Source organism: Cydia pomonella, chromosome 11 (genome assembly GCF_033807575.1).
Source record: "Cydia pomonella isolate Wapato2018A chromosome 11, ilCydPomo1, whole genome shotgun sequence".
Lineage (NCBI taxonomy): Eukaryota > Metazoa > Arthropoda > Insecta > Lepidoptera > Tortricidae > Cydia > Cydia pomonella.
In genome coordinates, this window is record NC_084713.1 from 511,536 (window position 1) to 539,115 (window position 27,580).

Sequence of the window (27,580 nt, forward strand, 5' to 3'; positions counted from 1 at the left end):
ATAAATTTACGGGGTGAATATACTTATAGGTCATACTGAGAAACTTTTACTACCGGATCAAGCAGAAATCGCGAATAAATATTTGGCTGTTTCTTTCATTCTGACAGTCTGACCTTGACATTTTTATTCCGCGATTTCGGGTTTTGTCCCATTGTAAGTTTCTCAGTATGACCTATATATTCACCCCGTAAATTATTGCAGGTGACTAAATAAACACCTGTATACATAGACGCAGCATTCAGTCAACACAACATCAACATGCATAATAGGTATTTGTAAATCCTACCAAAGAGAATTTGAAATAGGGTGGAATGTCAAGGAAAATTTTGTAGCCACAGTAAATTTACTGCCATCTTTCGACCCATGATTAAAAATTTCAGAACGCCATTTGACTTTGATCCTTGTTCTTTCACTGATGTGTTACAAATCAAAAAGTGGCGCCATCTTACCGGGCATCGGCAAAATGTTGTTGCGCCATCGCTCGAAATGATGCCCCATACCATGGCGCCACATTTTTTATATTGAACACATATCAGCCAAAGAATAAGGATCAAAGTCAACCATTACAAAATTGAACCGTAAACCGTATCGGACGGTTAGGTACCTCCTAGACAGTGGCGGGGCAAGACCAAAATTTTATGCGGGCAAGGATCATATAGCGAGGCCCTCTGGTGCCGCAAGAAATAACAAACATTTTGACGTTGTGTCCGAGATACACTTATTTGAGGCGCGAGGCCGTAGGCGGTGGCCCACGTCGCCCACTCGTAACGCCGCCTCTGCTCCTAGAACCCTACCTTCTAGAATGTGAAGATGTCCTGCCACTCGTGCCCCTATGTTATGTGACCTAACATTTTGCCTCTCCTGTTTTTTATAGACAGTAGGTAATTAATACGTGCATGCCTGTCTATATCATATTATTTATTTTTTCACTCTAGTCTAGGGGTTGTTAACCCCTTCGGCGCAGGACGGCCCGTCGCCATATCGCAGCAATACATGGGTAACACACAATTATGTAACAAGAAATGACTAATGATATCGTTCGTAATTTTGGAATGTGCCCAAGAATGCGTATTACTATTGATTATGACTGTTTACCAGCTCGCACAAGTTATTTTGTTTTCTTTTCTATTATTAGATTATTACTTGTAAATAGGAAACATAATTAAACTTATTTGATATGCAGGGTATTGTCAAAGGATCATTGTCATCCCCGCATACATTCTCCTTTTGAATTGCATGCTGCACTTGATTCGTCATTGTAGTAGGTATCATATCATGAATATGTTTAGTGCGTCATCAATTAGGTATAAGTGACAGACTGGTCGAGCGGTAACACTATCCTCGTAATGCCCAATGAGCATTATAATGTACACTCCGTTTCAATGATTTTAGGGTTCCGTACCCAAAGGGTAAAACTGGACCCTATTACTAAGACTCCGCTGTCCGACCGTCTGTCACCATGAGATACAGAAGATCTCATGAATCGTAATAGTTACACAGTTGCAATTTTCAGAGATGTTTCGATTGCCGCTAGAACAATTAATACTAAAAAGTACGGAGCCCTCGGTGGGCGAGTCCGACTCGCACTAGTCCGGTTTTTTTCTATGTGTGGAGTCAGCATCAAAAGATAGTGGCCAAGTATGTTGCAAAACATCCTTATTCCTATGGTAATAAAGGTCTTTTGCAATATACATATTGGTAGTAGGCATTTGATGCCGACTGTACAGTGAGCTGCAAAAATTTATAAAACGTGTATGCTCTTTTGTAGCTGGATGTGCATAGATCCAAGCAGGGAATTATTTTGGATGTTATAATAAAAAATAGTTGATTAAATAAACGTATTTTACTATCCTCTCCCCATACAATTATGTTATTCTAATTGAGGTCATAATAATGGAACCGATAAGCTCAAATAATTTGCTCACACAATCCAGTGTTCAAAATAATATCCTGGCTTTTGTGCAGGTTAGCTGCCAGTTCGCTGTACATAACACAAAGAGTTAAGGTCCATTGATGGTCAGTTAGGCTATTTACCCCGGAAGCGGAGATGAGAGATGTGCAGAAATCAACCCGGTAAATGGTGGATGGTGGTATAACCATACACCTAGCTGGGGTGACCGACTGGATGATGCTGTATCATCTGGGGTTTAAACTGCCTGTCGACTGAAGCCGTGCAGTGAGCAAGGTAAAAATCCACCAATAAAATTGCATAAAATCTCTACTCTACTGTGCTTTCGGTGGATTTTTACCTTGCTCACTGCGTGGCTCAATTCAACCCTAAAACATGGTGCAGAAGGCAATGGGAAACAACTCCATCTATATTCCCAAGACAACATCACGCCAGGTACAATCAAGCAATACTATTACATGTCTTCTCTGCTCCTCTGTCAAACAAATAATGCTCTCTCATCTCTGCCTCAGTAGAGAGCCTGCCAGTGTCTGTGGTTTTGTGACCCTGGAATCTATTTCATATTTATAACGAGCAATATGACAATGTTGGTTTAATTTATATGCCTATGTCATGCTCTATGCGACTAAAACTTCATTATAATTTCGGTGAAATATGGCATCAAAGAGGTCTTGCTTTTCTTTAGAAAATTCTAAACAAATTTGAACATAATGTTTTATTTTTAACCTTAAAAAAATATCAGTACCTATTGCCAGTAAAAAAAAATGACACATATATTTGTGGAGATATTTCCATGACTGGCTCTTTAATGCCATTTTTCCTCTAGAATATATGTAGTTACAAAATGGATACTGTATCCTGTCAAATTGTTATAATTAAAAATAAGCAAATGTTACATCCAGGGCTTCTAACATGTTATTTATTCTGGTGGCTTATTAAATATTTAGATGAATTGTGATGAATATTTATCATTTTAGTTTTTCCTTAATTTATTTATGCATTGTTAACATTAAACTTACAATGTTCCAGGTACAATATATTCAGGTATATTAAATTTGACTTACATAAATTGTAAAATTATAATTATTAGAATGTTAGTATTGACTTCAAAAATTAACAAAAGATCAAGTTAACAACATTTTTTTTCTTTGGTTCTCGGTTTAGGCTGATTGGCATTTAGAAATTTGAGACCAACACCACTTTTATCTATGGAATAATAAATAACCAATTTAATTTGAGTATTGCAGATCAATGACTAAGTGGCCGTAGACATAATGCATTACACAGTGTAGTGCACTATAAATAACTTCGAGCTAAACCTTAATTAATAGAATGTTATAAAATTATGCTTATGCATTACATGAGCTATGCTACTGTCAATATTTACATTTAACAGCATGTGGACTGGACGGTTTCGGCCTCGAGCAGGTTGAAGTCCATTCCGTTGGGTCTGTTGAAACCTGTCTTTATTCCATCCCACCCATCCTCTACTTTATATTCTCCTGTTTGAATACGGTTGTACACTTCTTGGGCCACAAGTACGAAAGCTTCTTCTACATTCATGCCTGTTTTTGCTGATGTTTCCACATGGTGAAGACCTAAAAATGGGTTTAATGTAGTCCAGAACTTAGCTATGAAGAACAAACAACATAGCAACAATTGCTATCATAATTGCATTTAAAAAAATAAAATATTTGCAAATAAAAAAATAAAATAAACAGTATTTTATAATGCTGATCATAATTAGGTATATAGTTAAATAGATACTTGCACATACCATTTTCTTCAGCAAACATTCGGGCCTCTTCACAAGACACTTCCCTTCTAGCACCATTCTTGTTGTCTGTTCCTACAAGGTCGATTTTACATCCCACTAAGGCAAAAACTGGCCTGTGGGGCTCTATGTGCCTCTTGGCCTCCATCATCCACAATGGTATGTGCTCGAAACTTGATCTGTTACATACGTCGTACACTAGCAGCGCACCGACTGAGTTTCTATAATACGACTTCGTTATAGATCTAAATCTTTCCTGACCAGCAGTGTCCCATAGCTGCAGTTTAATTCTCGTCCCGTCTTGCACTTCTATTATTCTAGCAAAGAAATCTACCCCCACCGTCGGGTCGGACAACTGGAAATTAGTGCGTAATTAACATATCAATCCACTAAAATTGACTAGAACAACACAAAAACAATGAATGGATGTTACCTCTGCGAACTTTCCATCTGTGAAATATTTCAGCAACGAACTCTTGCCCACTGTACTGTCTCCAATTAGAATAAGCCTGAACTGGTAGTCGAATATTGGATCAACCATTTTAGAAGCACTTTTATAAATAACATATAATTGATACCAACAAAGGTTCCGTCAAAAATTACGTATCACATCAAATGACTTTTTTTTCATAGGCCCAGTCACTAGAATGAAAATAGACGAACTGTCATTTGGCGCTAGTATACAGATAAGTTTGAGCAGAAACTGAAAGAAATATAAAATATAGTGCCCGAAATATAAAATATAGTCTATGTGGTCTATGGACATCAACGTTGATAAAAAACAATAAGGCGGCTACGGCTTCGCGCTGTTTGTCCAATACGTAAAATAGTAAATGAAAAATAGAAATATTATGTGTAATATATGTTATTCGTGTTTTTTTTATTCATAGTTAAATGTATATCAGTTGTTTCGTGCATTTAGTGCTACAAAAACAAGTTATTTAAAGAATATCGTACAAGTAACCTATGACAGCGCTGCGAACGGTTTATGGACCTAACAAGGTAAGGACTCATTAAAATCATAAAATGTGAAAGAACGCAAATTTAAACCCATTTAAATATCTCATTATAATATTCAAACATGCTTACACATTAAATAATATTTAAATAATTATACGTAAGAAATCATTAATCATTATTTATAATATTTGTTTTACAGATAGCTTGATTTTTAAAAAGAGTGATGAGTTTTTCCCAAGCTATTGCTAAAATGAAGGATACTGTCAACGAATTCAATGAAAATAAAGGAAAATCTACGCCTATCGGTATGTAGTAAAAGCAAACAAACAAACATGTATCAATTAGGTTTAACAAATACATTGTGTTTATGTAATTTACTTAAATATTGAGCCGCTTGTGCCGTATGAGACTGCCTCATTAGGTAGGTAGTGGCGCTGAAGACTTCTAAACTCATTAAAATTTGATATAGTATAGTTACAATAGTGTTATGCTTAAGATTTTAAATAGAAAACATGTCTGCATACTTGGCAGTGTGTTAACAATTTGGCATACGGCATACATAACATGGTACAATACTTACTACATACATATACTTATTTATCACATATTACACAGATTGTACTCGGAATGCACCTGAATTAGGACAGCTAAGAAACAGTGCTGACTGGGCCTGTCTTTACAGACCAAGCTGCTTCACACAGCTACCCTCACAGGGCAGATCATTTTATAAACTACTCCTTAATCACATGTCATAAAATGCACTAAACCAGGTCCAGGCACTTGATTTGGAGTGCTCAGAATAGAAATACATGGCAGACTCTGAAAGAGGCCTTTACTTCATAGTGGGTTCTGGTGTGAACTTTCAACCATATTCACTAAGACTAATTGCTACATTAAAACAAGTTTATGTAAATTAAGGACAAAATTGTTAATTTTGATTTTTATACTAGAAACAAACTTATTATTTTAATATCAATATTTTTAGCCATGGTGGCCCCCGAGGTGAAGCAGAGTGCGGAGGCTGACACTGAGATCACTAAAACCTGTGCGGTCCTCGGCTGTGATGACTCCAAGAACATGAATGATGAGTCTTTCTTCAGGTAATTATTCAACTTCTTCTAGATTTTATTATTGACCGGGCGTTAGCGGAGGTCTCTGTTTCAGCTTGGGTAAAAATGCTTTTGAGAGTCTGGATTTTCTTCTCTACATGACACAATTCTCAACCAATTCTTGTGAAATTTAGTGAGTTTGTTTCTTGTGTAATTTATAGATACATACAATCTGATTATGGCTAAGAAAGCGATGGAAGATGAAAGTAAAAAAAAAAGAAAAATGTGAGCCGGTTTGATGATTAAATAGGATTATTTTTGTTGATTTAGTTTATGGAATCTATTCAAAATGGCCATACATTTATTGAGTTTTAAGTCATGCTCGCGAGGTCTACAGTAGAAATGCAACGAATATTCGGCTATTATTCGGTATTTGGCCTATTCGGCCAAAATTCACTGTGTATATACTTAGTGTCATAGTATTCGGCCGAATTCCGAATAGTGGCATAGTATTCGGCCGAATTCCGAATAGTGGCATAGTATTCGGCCGAATACCGAATAGTACTTAACACGTAGATAACGGTAAACGAGGGGTAAAAAAAGAAAATACAAGTAGGCAATCAATTATTAAGATCAGTATAATCTTTCAGATTACCTTTATATTCAAAACAGGAGTAAAATAATACAAAATATTTTTTTTACACACACGATGAAAACTAACGCAACGCAATGTCCGCAATTCAATAGGGCCGGTTCACAGCGGAATGGCAGCGGCGGGCTCGTCGCCGCCGGCGGCCGCGCGCCGCCTCCTATGAAATAATTTAAACTTTATCTACATATTTAAAACGACCACTATCACTTGAATACCTCGAACTGGTTAAAATTATTTTGCACTGAAAGTGCTCGTCGCGTCTCTGCCGGCCGCTGAATTCCGGTGTGAACCGGCCCATATTGAAGCACAGTGTGCAGAATAAGCGCAATTTCTATCATACTGCCTACAGCGAGAAACAAGTTGCAACTTGCATAGCGCACGCACGCGCGCGTTCGAATTTAATCAATTTTAGTTAAAACTACTAGCCGAATATACGGCTATTCGGCCGATGGCTCCGCCGAATATTCGGTATTCGGCTAAGACACTATTCGTTACATCTATTGTCTACAGCTCACAAAGACTCTAGTTTATTTATTATTTAAACATTATTGTACAGTATGTGAAAGACCAATTAAAAAAACCATAATTAGATATAAGTTTTAATTTCACATTGAGAGACCGTAAAACGAATGAGTGGCTGAGACAGAAGAGCAAGGTCACCGATGTTGTAAAACGCGTAGCCAGACTGAAGTGGGAATGGGCCGGTCATATAGCACGAAAAACCGATTCGTGGAGCAAACGTCTACTGGAATGGCGACCATGGGGGGAGGAACGTCCTCAAAGTAGACCCCAGATGCGTTGGGACGACGACATCAAAAGGACTGCGGGGAAGAAGTGGCTCCAGGTCGCACAGAACCGTGACGAGTGGCATAAAATTAAGGAGGCCTACACCGAAAGGGTAGAGAAGGGCTAAAGAAGAAGAAGAGAAGAAGTTTTAATTTCACATCTGTAACCATTTACAAAGAATAAAAGGCTTTATTATTATTATTTTTTATTATGTGAAAGAAAGGTATTCTCTACTAGTCAACCATGTGCTAAACCGAAAGATTAAGTTGGTCCAGGGTCAAACTGTCTAAATCAGTGGTTCTTAACCTTTTCAGTTCTGCCACTCCTATGGCAAACTAGGGAATCCGATTTTATCCCTCCTCCCACTTCACTGCTAAATGTGTTGTGGACCTAAGACATCTGATTCTATGGTAACCTAATTCCAATATTTTTGTGGACATAAAATGTCTATGTCACTATTAAAATACCTGCTATGTTTGCAGGTTTCCCGAAGACCCTCAACTCCGGCAAGTGTGGACAGACCTAACTGGTCGGAACAACTGGACTCCCACCGACTACTCGTACATCTGCATCCAGCACTTCTCGGTGGACTGCTTTCACTGCGACACCAATAATGACATGGTGCTGAACAGCAAGGCGGTGCCGTCGCAGAAACTGCCGCATCATGTTCTTGAGGTTATTGTTCCATCCCATCTTAAGAGTGTTCCTGGTTACAATTTAAATAAGGCCGCGGTTCTCTTTGGCAACCTAATCCTAAGGTCTGACGTAACCACTAGTTTTTCTTAAGACACTTTAGAGACGACTTTTCAACCCAGAAAAAGAAAAAACTTTTTTATACCCCGGTGGCCCGCTTGTTGGTGAGCAGTCTCCGTAGACTATGAACGCCTGCAACTCTATGCGCGTTGCCGACCCTAGCACTCCGCACCCTCACCAAGGATTAAAACAAAATATTACTTTGCCAATCCGCGAAATAATAACGTGCTAGTCATTCAGTGCCAACCCGTTATACCCGATCAGCTCGCGGCAAATGACTGAGGCGCCTCTGAGCCTGCCCAGCGGCTCGGCCAAGGTCGCGCTCGCCCGAGGAAAATGTGTGCTCTGCCTCGGCCTAGGCACGTCTACACTGGCCCTCGTGTGCACGAGGAAATTGCCTCGCGCGTATACTTGCGTGGACCCGCCTAATAAACTTTAAAACCCACCCGCCGCGAAAATAAAATAGTTTTTCATTAATATGGATTTCTGCAAAAGAACGCCTGATTCTATTAAGTATTCCGCACCATAAGGTTTTTTATTTTATTGTAATCTTAGAGGCTTTAAAACGAGATATATTGGAGCAGCCAAGATGCTCACAAATATCTGAACACCTCTATTGCCAATATGTTTAATGATATCATAATGTGATGAAATTTCAGTTCCATCATAAACACTCATGCAACGAGATCTCGTTTGCCAACTAACAATGACCATTGATTTGTTTGTAAAGTGCTTCCAAATCTGGGCCATAAAAACCTATTTAATAAAATTCGCAAGTTCAAAAATCACATTTATTCTATTTCAATGAAATAACATGCTACTTGTTCATTTAGGTGGAATACATAGATGAAGAAACGCTAGACAACGAAGAAGACTACGAAATGGATTCCCAAGACGAAGACAGAGATTCCCAGGACGAACACAAACCAAAATTCAACAACATATCTCACACAAAACCAGCCACCGGACAAGACCAGGTCGAGCTACTCAGACTCTTCACTGAGGTCCAGAAAATGCAACGACAAGCCGTCGGCTTAAGAGACAAGCTCAGGTACAACATGAGGATCCACAATAGACAAAACAAAAAACTCCAAAAACTAAAGGAAACTATAGAAATGAAAAAGAAAATCCTAAATCAAAAGCGGAAGAAAAAATCAAGGATACTACTAACTTTACAAGATAAAATTAAGGAGGATAAAAACGGTTTAGTTCTAGCCATGCCGACTAGACATACAGACGATTTGAAGAACTTTGCGCTTAGTATTTACAAATATTCTCCACAAGCATACATTTATATTAGAAATACACTTAGGACCATGCTACCAAGTACGGATGTGTTAGAGACATGGGTGGACGCAGGGTATACACCAAAAAATGTAATGTCCAATAGTAGTATGATTAAAGTTATTTCTGAACAAACTGATAAAGAACTGAGTTGCAAAGTTACGTTAGGATGATTATTGATTATGTATTATAAGAATAGATTCTGGATATTTTTGTGAATAAAGACATTTGAAATGTTACATTGTTTAGTCATTGTATGACGAATTTGTATGGCTGCATCCTAATATTTCTAACAGGGTAAAATACCCATTGGTCATTGAATGGTACCCAAAAGGTATCAGTAGTTGTCAGAGCGGTTGCCTTGAAACCTTGCAGAATGGGTGAAAGTACCAATGATGGTGAAGTGCCAACAATAGGTTGACTTACCCTAATCAGTTTATGACGTACTAGAACGGCGCTCCAATTGATATTTAACCTTACATGTAATCAGCACAAACCTCAGAAGTATAATCATAAAAAAAAACTTTGTCAATCTGACGTGTGTCACAAGTTTACATAAAGATCGAGATTAATGGGATTTTGCTGTACTTTTCTGACAATTCGTTTCAAATGGATCAACTGTGAAAAAAAGGGCACTTATAATATAATTTTAAAGTGGAAAACTCTCATCAACAGGCTTGGTTCAATAGGCTATAGGAGAAACATAGTGAGACACACTTATCGTATGTATTTAATGATTTTTAAGCTTTTATATTCATTTAATTCTTGTTTACATGGGTACTGCACCAAAATATCTGCATTCAAAAGTACTATACATATATTGTGTATATATTAGCAATTTGAATTAACAGTGAGGTGCGAGTAGATAACATATAAACTAAATTAGATGTTTGCAGAGCAAGACTGGATTCAGAAAGGTTATCCCAAGGCAATAGGTGCAATTTCGATAATACCGTAACCGCCAAGGCAATCCTATCAATTTCACTGTTACTTTTGATTTCTTATACGCCCGCGTGTCACTAGAGAAAAATCAATCTTATTCCAATGCTTTAGAGTCACCTTTTGCTCCACAGCATTTCACGCTGGAACGACTTTGCATGCTAAATTCGTATTGAGTTTTATTACCGTGTAACAAGGACGTGTTTTGCTAGTTAACGTCAGCTGTCAATCGGCCATCTTTCTTCCTTGCAGTCAAAACAAACCGTTCGTGTTAACGCCGCCGTTTGCCGATAGATGGCGCGGTCACAGCGCTGTGGTTAAAAAGAGAAGGTGTTATACGGCCGTAACGAAGTGCCTGAATAGAATAGACGAGCCCAACAAATGGTTCCGGTTTAGTGTTGAGAAACCTCCGCGCGGGAAGGTTGTGTCGCGCGCTTTAACCACGCGGCGTGCGTGATCCAAAATAAATACCCATCTGTCCAAATATTGTGCAAGTTTTTTTATTGTTTCCCTAAACAAGGATGCGTGTGTGTGTATGACCTAAAAGTGACAAGTTTATTTTGTGTTTTCAAGTGCTAGTGTTTTGTTTTTGTTTAGTTCTGGATTTATTGGAGTTGCGAGTCTGCAGACGGATTTGTAAAAGGTATTTGGAACTTAATTCAGTTTTAAGGCGAATGGGGCTAGGCTACGAATGGGCCAGCGACGCCGGTAACAGGACTTTCGTAATCGCGATTCTAAGCGCGTACGGCGACCATAAAAGCCGAACGCCATACATGTGCCGGCATCCAATAGGACGTGTAGATTTTTAATGTACCATTATAACTAAATTATTAAATATTAAAATGTTATTCGCGTCATGTGTTGACCTAAGTTTCTCCGCTTGTATGGGCGACAATTTCTTTTATAAGCCAATCGAAAGTATGTTTCCTGGTTCATGCAATTAGTGTATCGTTGCAGTGGCAGTGCCGACAGTGAAAGTTCGCGGTGAGGTCGCGTTAGTTCAAATATTCGGGTCATTTGTGATGTACTTAGCAAAAAGTACTTACCAGATTGTCGGTTGTGGATAGGGACGACTTAGAATTCACCAATACGACATAAAAGGTGTCATTAATAATCGACAAGAACTACAAGTGATCTTGTACTTGAAAACGACACATTGTTTGCCGGGGATCGTCGTGTTGACTGCTATAGATTCTGCATAATTTCCTTTCTTCATCATAATCGGCATCTCTTTTAATACACCACTTGTCCCGGTCCTGAGATAATCTGTCTCATCCAGAAGTGATCCGCAATCTTCCGAATGTCGTCCATCCAACGAGGCAACGGACGCCAGGCGCTCTTTTGCATGTGTTTTCATCAAACTTTTATTTTTCTAGCGGTCAACATCATTACAATAAATCCTTGTAGTCGGGGAATTGATACGAAGTGGTAAGTACATACTCGTAGGGTACATTGTCAGTGACATACAATATTAATTAAGGTAGGAAATGATACAGAAATAAAATCCCTTGACCGTATGATAAGATCGTTTCTTAGTGATAAGACACCTTTTGTCTAACGTTGTTTATGATTGTTTTTTTTGGTAAACAATGAAGAATAAATATTCGATTGATTGTTTATATAGGTAGATTCCTGAACCTTACCTTACCTTAAGACGGGTTTCTTTTTATTATGGTTTTTCCTGTTCCCTTTCACTCGGGTCCTTTTGATTAGATTATTTAATCAGGATCGGGACATGTGGGGCTTGTTTTCGTGATAAGTATAAGAACCTTTATAAATCTACTTGCCTATTAGGACTTAGGTAGGTATGTAATACATATCATACCTATGTTGGTACACGACACACAACAAGGGCATAAATATCAAAAGACTTCTTTAAACTTAACGGCGAAAGTATTACCGTACCTGCTGCTTATATCTGATTTAATGATTGTTTTCTACCTACCCTGTATTTCTGTTTTAGGACAAGTTCAATTGGTAAATAAAATCCTGCTGGAGTTTTAAAACTAACAAACAAAGTAATAGGTACGAACATTGGAAACTTGCCGAACACCGACTAATTACTTTGCCAAGTATTCGGCCAGTCTCTAGCTAGGTACGGTCGAGGAAATTGATTCTTTAGCAATTTGCGGTTTAAGTAATTTTTGTTGTAAAAACTTATGCTAAGAGCTGTCCAATGTAAAGTGAACCGTAAACTGCTAAATAATGAATTTCCTCGACTGTACCTAAGGTATATTTGATGGTAAGAAAAGAAATAGTATTGAGTAAATTCACTTAGAACCTTGTCATTCGGTAATAATAACTTTACGTCAACAAATGCAATAACTAAACTGATATTCAGATTTAGCTACTTAGTAATTTTGACGTTTGCAGCCATATTTTATAGATTAGCGCATTATGATGTGGATGTCATCATTTAAGAGGGAAGAATAGCTTTGCCTACGTATTCACTTTGATTTTGAAGTCGATCGGCTTCAGCATAATATTCTAGGTTTACAGGTTCCGCTTTAAACATTTTTTACATAGTTTTTTATAAAACAAGCGGCTTAAACGACCAAATTTTAATCACATTTTATAAAGCGAATCTATAGACCTAGAACAGAACATATTATGCTGAAGCGATCGACATCAAAATCAGAGTGATTTGTTAAGTTAGTCGAAACTGTTTTCTCCCGAAATTGAAATTTCATCAAAAATGTACGTACGTTCGATTAGGATCGCAAAGCTATTCTTCCCTCTTAAGCTATTTTTTCGTCCTTTTACTCCTTTTCATGCATACACCGGACGCTTGCATCGGATGCGTGTGCGTACACATGCACGTGCGCGTTGTAATATACACATCCTTATGGCAGACGGCATACCGCTTGCGTGGCGTGTGCGTGTAAGGGCTCCTCTCCACGATGGCCCAGCGTAGGCCAATTTAAGGGATGCAGCTATGCGATGAAATGAGATAGCAATATCACTTACTCCCTAACGCATAAATGCATCCCTTGGACTGGCCTGCGCTGGGCCATCATGTAGAGGAGCCATAAGGCAATTTTACTCATTCTAATTTTGAGTACGACAAAGTCGGTACCTATTACTTAAATTGTTCGTTGACCGTACAACCTTTCATGACAAATTCGTCCTCAACGCCAAGAACAACCTAATAAGAATAATAAGATTATTACCGTCTCGTCGGTGGCCTGCCTTGATTGTTCAAGACACTAAGGTAGCTAGGTCAAGATAGTTCGCCTATTTAGTACCTAAGTAGTAATAAATAGGGTTGAAGTAGTCTAGGTAACTCAGGTGACTTAACAACTTAGAACTATAGTTCAAATTGAACATTGTGCAACGAGGGGGGTTTAATTTTTACTACGTCGGTGGCAAACAAGCATACGGCCCGCCTGATGGTAAGCAGTCTCCGTAGCCTATATACGCCTGCAACTCCAGAGGAGTTACATGCGCGTTGCCGACCCTAAACCCGCCCCCCCCTAGTTGAGTAGTGGAGTGAAATTCTGGAAGCGAGGGTGGTAATTCCCGACAGTCGGAGGCTGGAGGGAATTAAAGATCCGAGGTTGCAATATTCTTACCCCCGGAGTTACACACAATGTTTTTCATCACTCTTGCGAATAAAGACTAAATTTTAAGCGAAGTAATTCTTAAATACGGTGACATTTCAAACATTCTTCCGCCATATTGTCATTCTTTGACAGTTTAGGCATCGAAGGCACAGACCTATTCGGCATTCAGCCACGACTGAAAATTATGTAAAAATATTTTAAACTGTTATTAAATTAATCAAATTAAATATTTTAAAACAAAAACACGTGAAATTATTAACGGCAGTATATTTAAAGTAAAACTCATTTACACTACGTGGTTTCTATGATTTCGTGACATAAAAAAAAGTTATAACTCCCTAGGGAGAATAGTTTTTTTTTCACAATCCTTAACTTCCGCGGGAACAATATAGGCGTTTGTCCGTCAGTACACCTGCTTGAAATAAGATCTTATTCGAGCAAGTGTGATGCTGATGAAAAATATGTTTACATAGTGTATCTAAGCTACAAAATAAATGTAACGAATTAGGTATAAATCCTAATATTAGGCTCGCAGATTTTTCTACCGAAACTTGGGCCGGATACTAATATGTATTATAGGTACCGAAAACACAGTTTTGGCGCGACCGAAAAGTTCAGCAGTTTTATGGCCAAAATCGAATCTTCGGCCGAATAATTTTTCTTTTGCCGAAACCGAAACTTCGGTCAGATACAAAAAATGTGTGTCACGCTGTTGCAGATTGTGTAAGATATTTTTGCGCACTGATGTGCTTGATATTATTGCAGATGATTAATAAGTGCTTGTGGCTAGACTTGCTAGGCCTACATAAATAAGAATATTTGAAGTTTAAAGTTTGAACCGACTAATTACTCGTACCTGGTCACGGTCACTGCTCACAATGCTTAACCTTTTGACCGCCACCGTCGGCTATGGCCGACATCTGAAAGACTTGCCAAGGACGCCAACGACAGCTACAGCCGACAGTTTCGCCAATGCAATAGGGACTAACCCGGAACTCCGTAAAGTTCAATTTCGCTTAAATAATCGTGATCGCCTGCGTCCGGGGCACGGCATGTTCCTTCGCCGTCTGGCGTTCAAAAGGTTAACTGCTTACTGACCATGCAACAGCTAAGCGATTATAAACTTAAAAACATCAACAGCTTGATAAAGCAACAGATTGTCGAGATAGGAATTAGGAACTACAGTTTGGTAATGAGTAGGTTTATAACTATTAACTAAACGCAGAAAAACGAGTCCCGGTTAGAAATCTCCTTCCTCTGACCTGCAATTAACTGTTTAGCGGCCGCCACACACACTGCCGCGTAACAATGTAACATTGCAGGCGGTTTTAATTGGTGGTTAACCTTTCATCACACTCGAATCCCGGTCTTCGCAAATTTAATAAAACTTTTACTTGATGCGTGGAATGATAATCGCTATAACAGTTCCTCCAAGTCGCTTTTAGATAGGCTTAATTAAAAAAAAAAATTAAGAAATATGTTTTTACCGTATCTTTATTACTTGAATGTTACATTTCTAAATAAATTAATAAACTTTCAAAAAATTACTACAAACATTTCACGAGCTATATGCTTTATATAAAAATGAACTGTCAGACGGATCATCATTCCCGTTTTTAAAGAACTTCAGGGATATAACCTAAGTTCGGAATTCGGTTTTCTTTGGACTGGAATTGAAACCAATAAATAAGTTCCAAGGTCAGATGGCTGTCGCTTTAGCAAAAACTAAGTGGACCCCAGAATAGGGCCCCTTAGCGAGCCGAAGCCTTCTTACTAAACTAACATGTTTAATGGATTAAGGTAAATATGAGACCACATTTCGTAATTTCATTCTTCTTGTATTAGTTTCCTAAAACTATGTGGATGTTTAAGCAAATATTAAACAATAAAAGGATTTGTTTTTTACTTTACAAGAGTAAGTATTTATCTTGTGATTACAGATGTGCAAGTTGTCAAAAGTTTCCAACAAGTCGGAAATGTCTCGAAACTTTCACAGGGAACAATGGAAACTTTCATAATGGAAATGGAAAATTTCGATTCCCAAACAAAAATATGAGATGGTTGTGAAAATTTTCCATATAGAAATTTCGCAATTTGGAAACTTTCCGACGGCATGAACTTGCGATGCATTTTATATATCGACCAAGAACCAAGCCAGCCGGCCTAGCCAAGGTGACAATCGCTATCGCTCCGACAACGAAACGCTTTGTGTCTCTCTGTCACTCTTCGATATTAGTGCGACAGTGACAGTTGCGTGTCGATCGCTACGGAGCGTAAGCGATTTGCATGTTGGCTACGCGGCCAGATGTGGCAACTGGCGACAAATGTTTACCGGTAGCGGCATTTTAATGCGATCCGATTACGTAAGTAATAGCCCCGGCACCGGCACCGGCGCCGGCAAGGCTGCACAAATACCAATCATATGCTGAGCGCATTACAATAATGCTTTAACGATGCGTAAGGTGCTTGCTCTTTGTATCTCTGCGAGCTCGCGAACGAACAAATTGTCAATGTGCTATTGCAACGATAGTTCTTTAAGGCGAAGGGTAGGGCAAGCTCTTTCCATACAAACTTTGTGCGCGTTTTTCTTCGTTTGTGTTTGCGCTACAGTTATAATTTTATAAATAATATATAGGTAAATACAGGTAAATATGCTTATTTTTCTGTTAGCTAGGGCTTGATGTATTCTTTTTTTTTGTATTTTTTTTTAATAAAGAAAAATGTCTACATCAAGTTCTGCGTATATCCAATATATACAAGCAAAAAATGAAATTAAATGCTATAGTGCCAAAACTAACGAATAAAACTTGCACAAGGTTTGTATGGAGAATTCCTTGCACTACCCTGCGCCTTATAAACACTTCACCCCTTTACGGGATGATGATCCTGACGTCTTTTCCCCTGGATTGAACTACAGTAGCGACACTCTAGGGACCGGACGTTATTTGACGCTATAGAGTTTTCGTTATATAGAGAGAAATTAATACTAAAGTAAACCAACTATAGTCAACAAAGGTCAACGTTATAGGGCGTGAATCGTTATATCGAGTGACGTGATATATATATATATTTTTATGGCAGAGGAGGCAAACGAGCAGACGGATCACCTGATGGTAAGCGATGACCGCCGCCCATTGACACCTGCAACACCAATGGACTTTACACTGTATTTCCATTCATCTAAATCGGCTGAGCAGTTTAGCTGTGAATTGAATAGGTAACATACAGACGAGAGTTGTAGGGATTTTGCAAAAATGACTTCATATTTGCTTCGATAAGGGAATCCAACTATTTTTCAAAAAAGTTAAATGTATGCCTTCTGATTTTGTTTATAATATTGAAGAGCGCCATCAGAACTAGCTTTCACCGGGTCGGTTCATTGACGTTAACATCAGTGTGGTGTTCCCTTTTATTATAATTAAAATGCTAAAATATAGGTACGGTACACGATACTAAAAATTCGAGTCGATTATGTTTTATAGTTCGTGTCATCCACGATGACGAGCAGATTTGTCAAATTTAATCTTAAATGACATGACATACGAGTCAAAGCATGGCAAGCGTTTCCGTGAACACACGATCTATAATTGGTAAAGTGTTCGTACAGGAAAGTCTAGCCAAGTTGATTATTTTCTTGAAGGTTTGTTCCTTTTTTCCTACGTATCCATATAACAAATATATTACTATTTGTATAACAAATTTATAGATGCGAATCTTTGCTGAAACGAAATTTTACAAAATATAGTATTAAATCAAAAATTATAAACCTCTTATAAGTCCCTCCTGCAGAAATTGAGTACAGTTTGTACAAATTATTCATATTAAATCTCAGTGAAAAATTAATCATACGTGGGCTGGATTAAACAAACTTAGTAGCAAAGTAAAGAATGGGTCTGTGGAACTTTACGTTGTATTCACCAAGTACCAACACACACAATTATTGTCTTCGATTATAGCACTTATAACGCCTAGGCACTCTGTAAATAACGGTAAGTTATCCGCACAATCGGTACAAAGTCCAAACATGAACATCTATCTAAACCTATTGTTGGACGTAAAGATTGCATTGGCAATATACGGAATACACCAACACATTGTATTTGTATTAACTTAAGGCACCGTGAGTTCACGGCTGTGCGTGCCCCCCGCGGATTACATTGTTATGAATTGTCATTTTTAGTTAGTTTCGATCAAAAATAAAATTGCACATTTTTAGAAACAATTTTCATATTTTTAGCTTTTGTGCAAAAATTGTTACATTTTTTTAATGGAAACAGGTGTTTTCATATAAATCATTCCCATTTGTCCACGCATCATGTACGGCGGCGGTCACGTTGGGCGGGTCAAATGGGAATACACCCTATGTTCGTGATTTTTTCTATCGACCAAATTTGTTTCATCACTTTCATCAGGTTTTCGAATCGATGAAGTTACTAGAGAAAGGCTTCAAGATTGCTATTCATATTTTTTGGGAACCGTAACATTATCAGCTAAAAAAGCGCCACGATTTATGAAAAATTCTGCTGACCGAATCCACTGCACCTTAAGTACAAGCCTACGTTTTGTGCAAAGAGTTTCACTCTCTTGCGTAGTATTGACTGCCTAGTTGCCTACGTAAGGAAAACATTTTAATTAGAGAGAGCCTTGCTATTTATTTACATATTATCTAAGTTTAACTAAGTTTTTTACTTATATTTATTTATGTATCATCAAATACACCGTTTCAGGCATTTGTGAGACTTATTTCAATGACATAAGATATATTCATTACAAACAAGTAGGCAATTACTAGATTCATTAGACCATAAAAATGAAAGGAAAATTACTCACTTCACTTCACAGACATTCTGTTTCTACAAGTACCTAGGCAACCTAGGTTGTTAAAGTCACTCTGCTGTGACGCATTCTCACGATTCTAGCAATTTTAAAAGACGCCAATGGAATTAATTACGTATTTTACATGCCAATGCTCTAATGATTGGCCCTTCGAGTTTAATTAAAAGGCGGCTTTCCTACAAATATACGGCCAAAGAATGTACTTATCTCATCTTATGATTTTCGGGGGCCCTTGCCGACCCTTAGGAATCTCTTGTGCAGTTACACCCTTGGGAAAGATCCGACAACTAACTCAAGATCTTTTTCGACCCTCCATGTGCCGGATGATGGAGCTCATGGGTAGCATTTTGAATTCCTTTGGTTTCAGATGGCCTGCTCCAAAGTCCTTCATTCTTTGACAGGCGAGGACGTGACCTTAGGTGCATTACTGTGTCTATTCCTTTTCGCCACACATTCGACAATCTGTGTTGTGGCAGTGTTCCATATCGGCCAAAACTCCTTTGACCCCGTAATGGCTAGTAAACATCCCTGTTATAATTTGGAGTTGTCTTTTGCTAAGTTTCAATAGCTTTTTGCGCCAACCGGAATCCTACTTACTCCTTGTATAAAGAGCTTTGAGTGCTTTAGACCCGTCAGACTCTCCCATTCTTTTTGATGTTTGGTCTTGGTGTGGTCTCTGATAGCCGTTATAATGGTTCCCTGTGAGAGCCCCACGAATGGTTCCGGAGACCAATAAATCGGGAACAAAACCAAACTCGCGCGGATAGATGTTGATGTCAACTTTAACCAGTCTTCTCCGAGACCACGGGGACAACGCCGTCTTCGAAACATCGGAGGTAAATTTAGAACTTAATACGCGATTAAGTCCCCTTCTATAATTTAATAATGTGTAAAAAAAATCTGATCGGACACTGAGAAAACGCTCTTACAGCGCTATGCGTGTGTGATTTCCACCATGTGAATATATCTGTTGTTGAATGCTTTGAATAATTTATATGATATATTAACAAAACAAATAAACAACCGGTTGTTGACAGAAAGCGAAGGCGTCAATAGGTACTTGAATAGTTTGTTAATGTTGTCGTTTGTGTGTTTGTGGCATTCACATATTGTTCTATTAACGTCAACGGCCTCTTAACCTAGTACGTGGAATTCGAACCCGGGACCCTCTGCTTACGGAGCAGGGGGTCCCGGGTTCGAATCCTGGTGAGGGCATTTATTTGTGTGCTTATCACAAATATATGTTCCTGAGTATGGATATTTTCTGTGAATCCATGTATTTATATATACCTATGTATTACATTACGTATATCGTAGTCTAGTACCCACAACACAAGCCTTAGTGAGCTTACTGTGGGAGTTGGGACTAGGATTGATCTGTGTAAAATTGACATATAATGAATGTCAAATAAATAGTTCATCACTAAATTAAAAATAAGAGGGCTAAGGGTGGAGCCCTGGAGAACACCAACTTTGATTTCAAGGTTCGCTATTGCCAGCTGGGCTTTTGATTTGAGTTCTGCAGTTATGATGTCCGTTTTGCGCTCGCATCGATTGCCAAACTAGTTTTCGAGATTTTTTGGTAAAAAGTAACAAATTTTAACATTGTGTTGTTACGTATATGGTGTAAAGCGGCCGTCCAGCGCTGTATCTCTGGTTTTGTAAACCAAACAGACCTCCATTCATTACACGATTGTGTTAAACTCTAATGCAATTTAAACGGGTTAAATTGCCGTAAATTAATTAATAGTTTCAACGTTTAATGTCTAGTTTTATAGTCTAAGGTGAAGGTAATTATAGGGGTAAGTCACGCGACACACTATATTATTTATATTCAAAAAAGTTACTTAGTTTTGTTTTGAGTTATTATTCTTATATGTGTATGTATACTATGTATATGATATGAAGCTTAGAAAAAGGGCATTGACGTATTGATTTGAACTTTCAAATTACTAGAGGTAGGAATTACGAACATTACTTACAATGTAAACTGAAATAGATGCCAAATAATTACAAAAGTGACCAAGAGAACATATACTAAACCATAAACATGTAAAAATTCACAACTTTGCCAGCTGGCCCAGCTGTATGACATGGCTATCTAATCAGCGCCATTTTCAGTTGGTTATAATAACTTTCATCACTTTATGCGCTTAAACTTGTTAAGATTCCTAAAGTAGTGCGACTTTGTATGACCTTTGCTGTTATAAATAAACAAATATGTGTGCAGGAGTGCCAAGCTAATAGCTTTGCTGACTGTACATGCGCTAAATAAGTACTCACGCACCCCTTATCCATTAAGCACTCCATTAGTTGTCCCCGAGACATGCCCCAATTGCCCCAAAAAGTCACTCCAAATGCCAATACGCACATTAACTATGTAGGCGCAATTTGTTTCGCTTGGCTTTTGCGGTAAAATTGTTCCTTTGCCAGTTCTCTTCATTCGAACCTGACTTGATACGCTCGGCGGATAGCCAATCAAAATATAGCGTCCACAAAGGGCAAAATCTACAAGTTTATAAATATAGTATACTGAAATAGATGTCATATCCCTTTAAAAATATAACCCTGTAATTTTGAAATGAAGTTTAAAATCATTGTTATAGGGTGGTTTTTTTTGCCATATAAAATCAAAGTTTGCTTGTTCAAGGGATTACGAGAAAAAGTGACTAAGGTCACTAAGGCTTCCAGTGCCCACATGGTTTGGCATTGAATCAGCGTTCTCTGCATTCGTGGCAAATGCCTAGAACACTCGGCTACCCGGGCCACGGCGGCAATGGTCAAATTTTCTCAATTATATGCAACCTTTTGAGAGCTTACAGCGCCCTCTGGCAAGTTTATATATTATTGTGGAACATTTATTTTATAATAGCTGACGCTACTTCGCTCGCTGTAGAGTTCGGCTGAGCTAAATCTACACCTATGAGGTGAAAAACGTGTGTTAGTAAGCATTATAATTTGTAAATGTCATATTATCATAGTCATTCGACATTTATGATGACATGGCCTCACTCTGTCACTTCAACAAACTTTGAAGAGTTAGCTTTATCTGACTTAAAACGTTAAGCTGACCATACACACCACCACAGGGTATGCCTGCGCAGTTTTGCCTGAACAGTTCAACTGCACAGGTAAAGCTGGTTGGGAAACTATACACAGTCGAATGCCACATACGCAGTTCATCCTTTTTACCTATGCAGTTGGCAAAATTGCGCAGATATGCCCTAGTGTGCATGGCTAGCTTTCAATATTTTGTATCCTGGGTTGGGTATTTCTTCAATGCCTGTAGGATAGAGCACTCAAATTAGGCAAGCCGGTGGGAAACGTGACCTATACATAAATAAATAAGTAAATATTATAGGACATAATTACACAAATTGACTAAGCCCCACTGTAAGCTCAATAATATAACGATCCCTTGAATTGCATAACATTTGATTTAAGTAGACATGATTAATTAAATTCATAACATTTTACGAATAGAAAAATAAAATATAACATACTTAATACTATAACTCTGTATCTTCAGGTATTAAAATAAAAGTAAACAAAATCTACCCTCAAATGGCTGCTAAAGCCAGATGAGGGTAGATGAAAACATTACATGATCAATTAGGTCGTTCAGTGACAGATCCAGGCGGTTTTGTATTTGTTGGTTAACCAATAAATGTTATAACTACCCGAAAATGTACAGTAGCTAACATTTATATGGATGTTACACAGCACACACACAGTGTTACACAGTATCTCATAACATTATGAGTATGTGGAATACTAAACTAGATAGGTATAGATGAATTTTACGTTAGACACACCTTCCGAATTATAATATTATTATGGAATCGAGTTGTGTACATTTCCATATAAAATGAGATATTTCAACATATTGTTTACGCATTCGAGGATTTCGAGGGTGTTTCAAAATTACAATTTACCAACGTATTGGTTATGTTTTTAATTTAATTAATTGCGTTACGTGCTGTCACATTAGGGTGATTACATTATTTTGTTACACAAAAAAGACAATTGAAACTGAACTTAACGAAGCTTCGGCCGAAACATGATTTTTATGCCGAAACCTGCCGAACCCGAAACTGAAACTTCGGTTGGACGTCGGACACTACTTTTAAATGCACTGCACAGCTTTATTGTTAACACTAATATGATAATAGTATAGTAGTCATATCAATCAAGATATTTGCATTAAAAACCTAAAAAAAATTACCTAATTGAAACACTCAACAGCCAATAATTCCACCTGCCAAAAACCTGACTCAAAATACTCCGATACAACGAGTAGGTACGATTTCATGACACATATATTTTTGTTTCAATATTCGCTGTGAAGTAATACTCAATTCATTTTCCAGCGAACATTATTCCATAAACAATTTGTACTCGTCCCGTTATAAACATATCACACTGTTAACTAACCATTTGTGTACTTTATTGCAAAGATGTTAAGGTCTATCAATGATCAAAGTGTGCTGTTAGAACGTGAGTCAATTTTGAACGTATGATCGTCCATACTGTTACAATTCGCAACCTTATGCGAAGGCAATAAAGTCCACCAGGATGGTCAGTTCAGAGTGTAGACCTTTGATATACCTAAATATCTTTTCAATAACATTTACAATTAATCAGTTGTGTGGACGATGGTAGTCTAACGCGTTGTATCCATACCTACCTAGTATGTCGTGGCCTCTTGTTACGCTTACTAGATATGAATCTAGGGATTAAAATATAACCGACTGTAGTATATTTTATGAACGTTCCGTATTACGAGTTATGGTCTAATCTTCTGTAATGCTTGACGGTCAATCAATCTTCCGCCGTTATGAACGGTCTGAGCTAACAGCAGTTTTTAACTGATCATTGATAGACCTTATGGCTTTGTCATTAGGCCTACGACTAGTTAACTGTTTGGACGAAGGTAGGGTCGAGTTCACATACGTCTTTCCAAAAGGCGGTAAAGTAAGTTTGCCGAGGTCAACAAACATGACCTGAACTATCTGAAGCCCATCACAGACGTAGCTATAATATATATTAATATACCAAAATATATATTACAGCATCTACAGATTGCTATTAATATATGTATATTATAGCTCGGTATATTACGATATATTTTAATATATTACCTTACTTTTCTGACGCGACTTTGTAACCGATAGGGCGATAGGTATAGGTAGGCAAAAAATTATTAACGTTGTATTATAGAATCCTTCGCTTCGTTCAGGGTTCAATGTGCGCCCTCGCCGTAAATATGTAACTTTGCTCCCTTGTGACACAATCTACTATTACATGACCTTATTTTCAGTGTCTCAGAGGCGTGTAAATATATTTTAGAGCGTTAGCTTGTAGGTGTGTTTGTGAACTCGGCTGTACGTAGTAACGTATCTTTTTTACTGATGGAATGCCATAAATCGGTCGATAAGTGATAGGTAAATGCTTACCTATAACAGTAGAAATACCTACCTATATACGTACCTACACAATAAGTATTACGAATAGTCAGTTCACAGATGTAGGGGAGAATCGTCTATATTGTACCGCCGGTTAAATTGTACCACGTCTAGATTTCCCATTAAACAACCGACTTATTAAACGTAAGTGCTCCAGAATACAGAGTTTTAGATAATAATGCCCTGTATAACCTGATCAGACATGGCATCCGACAAAAACTTACGTTGAAATAAGGGATTATCTTCGGACTTCTAATTTAAATGTTGATAGTACGATTTAACCGACTCGTAGTCTAAACCGTACTTGCCAGAGCTCAACGAGGGGAGGGAGGGTTGTTTTGTTAGGGTCGGCAACGCGCATGTAACTCCTCTGGAGTTGCAGGCGTACATAGGCTACGGAGACTGTTTACCATCAGGCGGGCCGTATGCTTGTTTGCCACCGACGTAGTATAAAAAAAAAACTGGTACAATGTAACCGACTCTCCCCTAAATACCATACCTATCGTAACCACGTGGATAATGGTTTCGTACTGATGTAATGCCAAGTCGTTCGATAAGAGATATTAGATGTATCTATTGCTAGAAATACGCACCAACGCACGTATATGTTCGCGATCTAAGAACTTGTTATAATAACTTTTTGCAGACACTTGGTACTAGTTTCTTTGTTTTATAAAGTGTTATTTACATTCACATACCTACATTATATTCACACCAGTTTCCAGTCTTTCTTTGTTATAAGAAAAGGCATAACAATGCAGATATTTCTTCCTTGAACTCTGCATTCCCTGCAAATTATGCAGCATACTTACAAACAAATACCACAATATAGGGATATTAGTAATTTTGACTGCTTTAGGTGTTGAATTAAAAAAACCTTTACAGTACATATGGCACTACTTTACCGCACTAGTGCGATAATAAGCATATTACGTAACTATGTCGAAAATTTGAAGGGTCATGTGTATTGTAAAACGTTGTATGTGTTTTAATTTATCGCCACTCATTTCGAATTTTCAATTTGTCGCACTTGTATCGTAATGTACTATTACAGTACATATGCTGCTTCTTTCACTAGGTCTACACTTGTGCGGGAATGAGCAATTTCCGTGCCTATGTCGAAAGTTAAAAGGGTCGCATGTACTGTAAAACGTTGTATGATAAGTACACATGCGAATTGGTAATTCGCAACTTGTATCGATTTAAAACACTCTGTCGTATTTTAAGTTAATTTTAAAAAGTTGAAGTAGGCAATTCGCAATAAGTTGCGAAACTTATTGCGAATTGCCTACTTTCCGCACTTTTATTGTAAATAACTATTCTAAGCGTTGTTTGTCAGTAACTAAAGTAACGAAACTACAAAAAACTGTTTTCTTTTCATATCTCCAGAATTTTCTAGAAAAGCTATACAATAATTGAAAATCAGGCAGTAAATACCAGAAACGATGTCAGTCAATTTCAGAGAAACAATACATTCTTTAAACATGCGATACGCGTAATGAATGGTTCCCAAATAAAACAATGCTGTTCGGTATATAACACGTATAGAGATGTCTGTTACAATCACAGACAAATGGATTTGTGAAATGTGATAGCGTCCCGAGGGAGAAAACGGCAAGTCACGCTCAAACTATATTATCACATAGGACGAGTATACTTATGCTCATGCTACTTGATTTAGTAGCATTCACGCGCTAAGATGTCTGACAATCACCGTGGTAGTTAGCTATTTAATCGGGCGTAAGGAGCGCGCAAAAATATCTGACACAGTCTTAGGAATAAGATGAAGCTGCTAGTTGATTTAGTAGCATTCACGCGCTAAGATGTCTGACAATCACTGTGGTAGTTAGCTATTTAATCGGGCGTAAGGAGCGCGCAAAAATATCTGACACAGTCTTAGGAATAAGATGAAGCTGCTAGTTGATTTAGTAGCATTCACGCGCTAAGATGTCTGACAATCACTGTGGTAGTTAGCTATTTAATCGGGCGTAAGGAGCGCGCAAAAATATCTGACACAGTCTTAGGAATAAGATGAAGCTGCTAGTTGATTTAGTAGCATTCACGCGCTAAGATGTCTGACAATCACTGTGGTAGTTAGCTATTTAATCGGGCGTAAGGAGCGCGCAAAAATATCTGACACAGTCTTAGGAATAAGATGAAGCTGCTAGTTGATTTAGTAGCATTCACGCGCTAAGATGTCTGACAATCACTGTGGTAGTTAGCTATTTAATCGGGCGTAAGGAGCGCGCAAAAATATCTGACACAGTCTTAGGAATAAGATGAAGCTGCTAGTTGATTTAGTAGCATTCACGCGCTAAGATGTCTGACAATCACTGTGGTAGTTAGCTATTTAATCGGGCGTAAGGAGCGCGCAAAAATATCTGACACAGTCTTAGGAATAAGATGAAGCTGCTAGTTGATTTAGTAGCATTCACGCGCTAAGATGTCTGACAATCACTGTGGTAGTTAGCTATTTAATCGGGCGTAAGGAGCGCGCAAAAATATCTGACACAGTCTTAGGAATAAGATGAAGCTGCTAGTTGATTTAGTAGCATTCACGCGCTAAGATGTCTGACAATCACTGTGGTAGTTAGCTATTTAATCGGGCGTAAGGAGCGCGCAAAAATATCTGACACAGTCTTAGGAATAAGATGAAGCTGCTAGTTGATTTAGTAGCATTCACGCGCTAAGATGTCTGACAATCACTGTGGTAGTTAGCTATTTAATCGGGCGTAAGGAGCGCGCAAAAATATCTGACACAGTCTTAGGAATAAGATGAAGCTGCTAGTTGATTTAGTAGCATTCACGCGCTAAGATGTCTGACAATCACTGTGGTAGTTAGCTATTTAATCGGGCGTAAGGAGCGCGCAAAAATATCTGACACAGTCTTAGGAATAAGATGAAGCTGCTAGTTGATTTAGTAGCATTCACGCGCTAAGATGTCTGACAATCACTGTGGTAGTTAGCTATTTAATCGGGCGTAAGGAGCGCGCAAAAATATCTGACACAGTCTTAGGAATAAGATGAAGCTGCTAGTTGATTTAGTAGCATTCACGCGCTAAGATGTCTGACAATCACTGTGGTAGTTAGCTATTTAATCGGGCGTAAGGAGCGCGCAAAAATATCTGACACAGTCTTAGGAATAAGATGAAGCTGCTACTTGATTTAGTAGCATTCACGCGCTAAGATGTCTGACAATCACTGTGGTAGTTAGCTATTTAATCGGGCGTAAGGAGCGCGCAAAAATATCTGACACAGTCTTAGGAATAAGATGAAGCTGCTAGTTGATTTAGTAGCATTCACGCGCTAAGATGTCTGACAATCACTGTGGTAGTTAGCTATTTAATCGGGCGTAAGGAGCGCGCAAAAATATCTGACACAGTCTTAGGAATAAGATGAAGCTGCTAGTTGATTTAGTAGCATTCACGCGCTAAGATGTCTGACAATCACTGTGGTAGTTAGCTATTTAATCGGGCGTAAGGAGCGCGCAAAAATATCTGACACAGTCTTAGGAATAAGATGAAGCTGCTAGTTGATTTAGTAGCATTCACGCGCTAAGATGTCTGACAATCACTGTGGTAGTTAGCTATTTAATCGGGCGTAAGGAGCG

The 27,580-nt window shown here is 38.2% G+C and overlaps 3 protein-coding genes across 3 annotated transcripts in view; 2 read left to right on the forward strand and 1 right to left on the reverse strand.

The window, feature by feature from the left end:
• Window positions 1-1,828: 1,828 nt before the first annotated feature.
• Window positions 1,829-4,312, reverse strand: LOC133522593 (ras-related protein Rab-39B). The gene is made up of 3 exons (XM_061857950.1): window positions 4,117-4,312; window positions 3,687-4,038; window positions 1,829-3,507 (listed from the first exon to the last, which is right to left on the reverse strand). Exons 1-3 carry the CDS (start codon window positions 4,222-4,224, stop codon window positions 3,299-3,301), a joined length of 669 nt encoding a protein of 222 aa, XP_061713934.1. The 5' UTR covers window positions 4,225-4,312; the 3' UTR covers window positions 1,829-3,298.
• Window positions 4,313-4,461: 149 nt separating this feature from the next.
• On the forward strand, window positions 4,462-9,406 carry LOC133522591 (THAP domain-containing protein 1-like). The gene is made up of 5 exons (XM_061857947.1): window positions 4,462-4,685; window positions 4,843-4,948; window positions 5,629-5,743; window positions 7,613-7,805; window positions 8,717-9,406. The coding sequence occupies exons 2-5, from the start codon at window positions 4,867-4,869 to the stop codon at window positions 9,338-9,340; spliced, it is 1,014 nt and encodes a 337-aa protein (XP_061713931.1). The 5' UTR covers window positions 4,462-4,685; window positions 4,843-4,866; the 3' UTR covers window positions 9,341-9,406.
• Window positions 9,407-10,215: 809 nt separating this feature from the next.
• LOC133522594 (uncharacterized) overlaps window positions 10,216-27,580 on the forward strand; it is a 343,490-nt gene continuing 326,125 nt past the window's right edge. Inside the window, exon 1 of the mRNA XM_061857951.1 lies at window positions 10,216-10,749. The gene's annotated coding sequence lies outside the window, so the exon portion shown is untranslated. The remainder of the gene's footprint in view (window positions 10,750-27,580) is intronic.

Excerpts from the sequence above, each read along its gene's own strand:
- LOC133522593 (XM_061857950.1), bottom strand. The coding sequence starts at position 4,224 with ATGGTTGATCCAATATTCGACTACCAGTTCAGGCTTATTCTAATTGGA. Across the intron at positions 4,039-4,116 it reads CAGATGGAAAGTTCGCAGAG|TTGTCCGACCCGACGGTGGG; the intron begins GTAACATCCATT and ends ACTAATTTCCAG. Across the intron at positions 3,508-3,686 it reads AATGTTTGCTGAAGAAAATG|GTCTTCACCATGTGGAAACA; the intron begins GTATGTGCAAGT and ends ACCCATTTTTAG.
- LOC133522591 (XM_061857947.1), top strand. The coding sequence starts at position 4,867 with ATGAGTTTTTCCCAAGCTATTGCTAAAATGAAGGATACTGTCAACGAA. Across the intron at positions 4,949-5,628 it reads AGGAAAATCTACGCCTATCG|CCATGGTGGCCCCCGAGGTG; the intron begins GTATGTAGTAAA and ends CAATATTTTTAG. Across the intron at positions 5,744-7,612 it reads AATGATGAGTCTTTCTTCAG|GTTTCCCGAAGACCCTCAAC; the intron begins GTAATTATTCAA and ends CTATGTTTGCAG.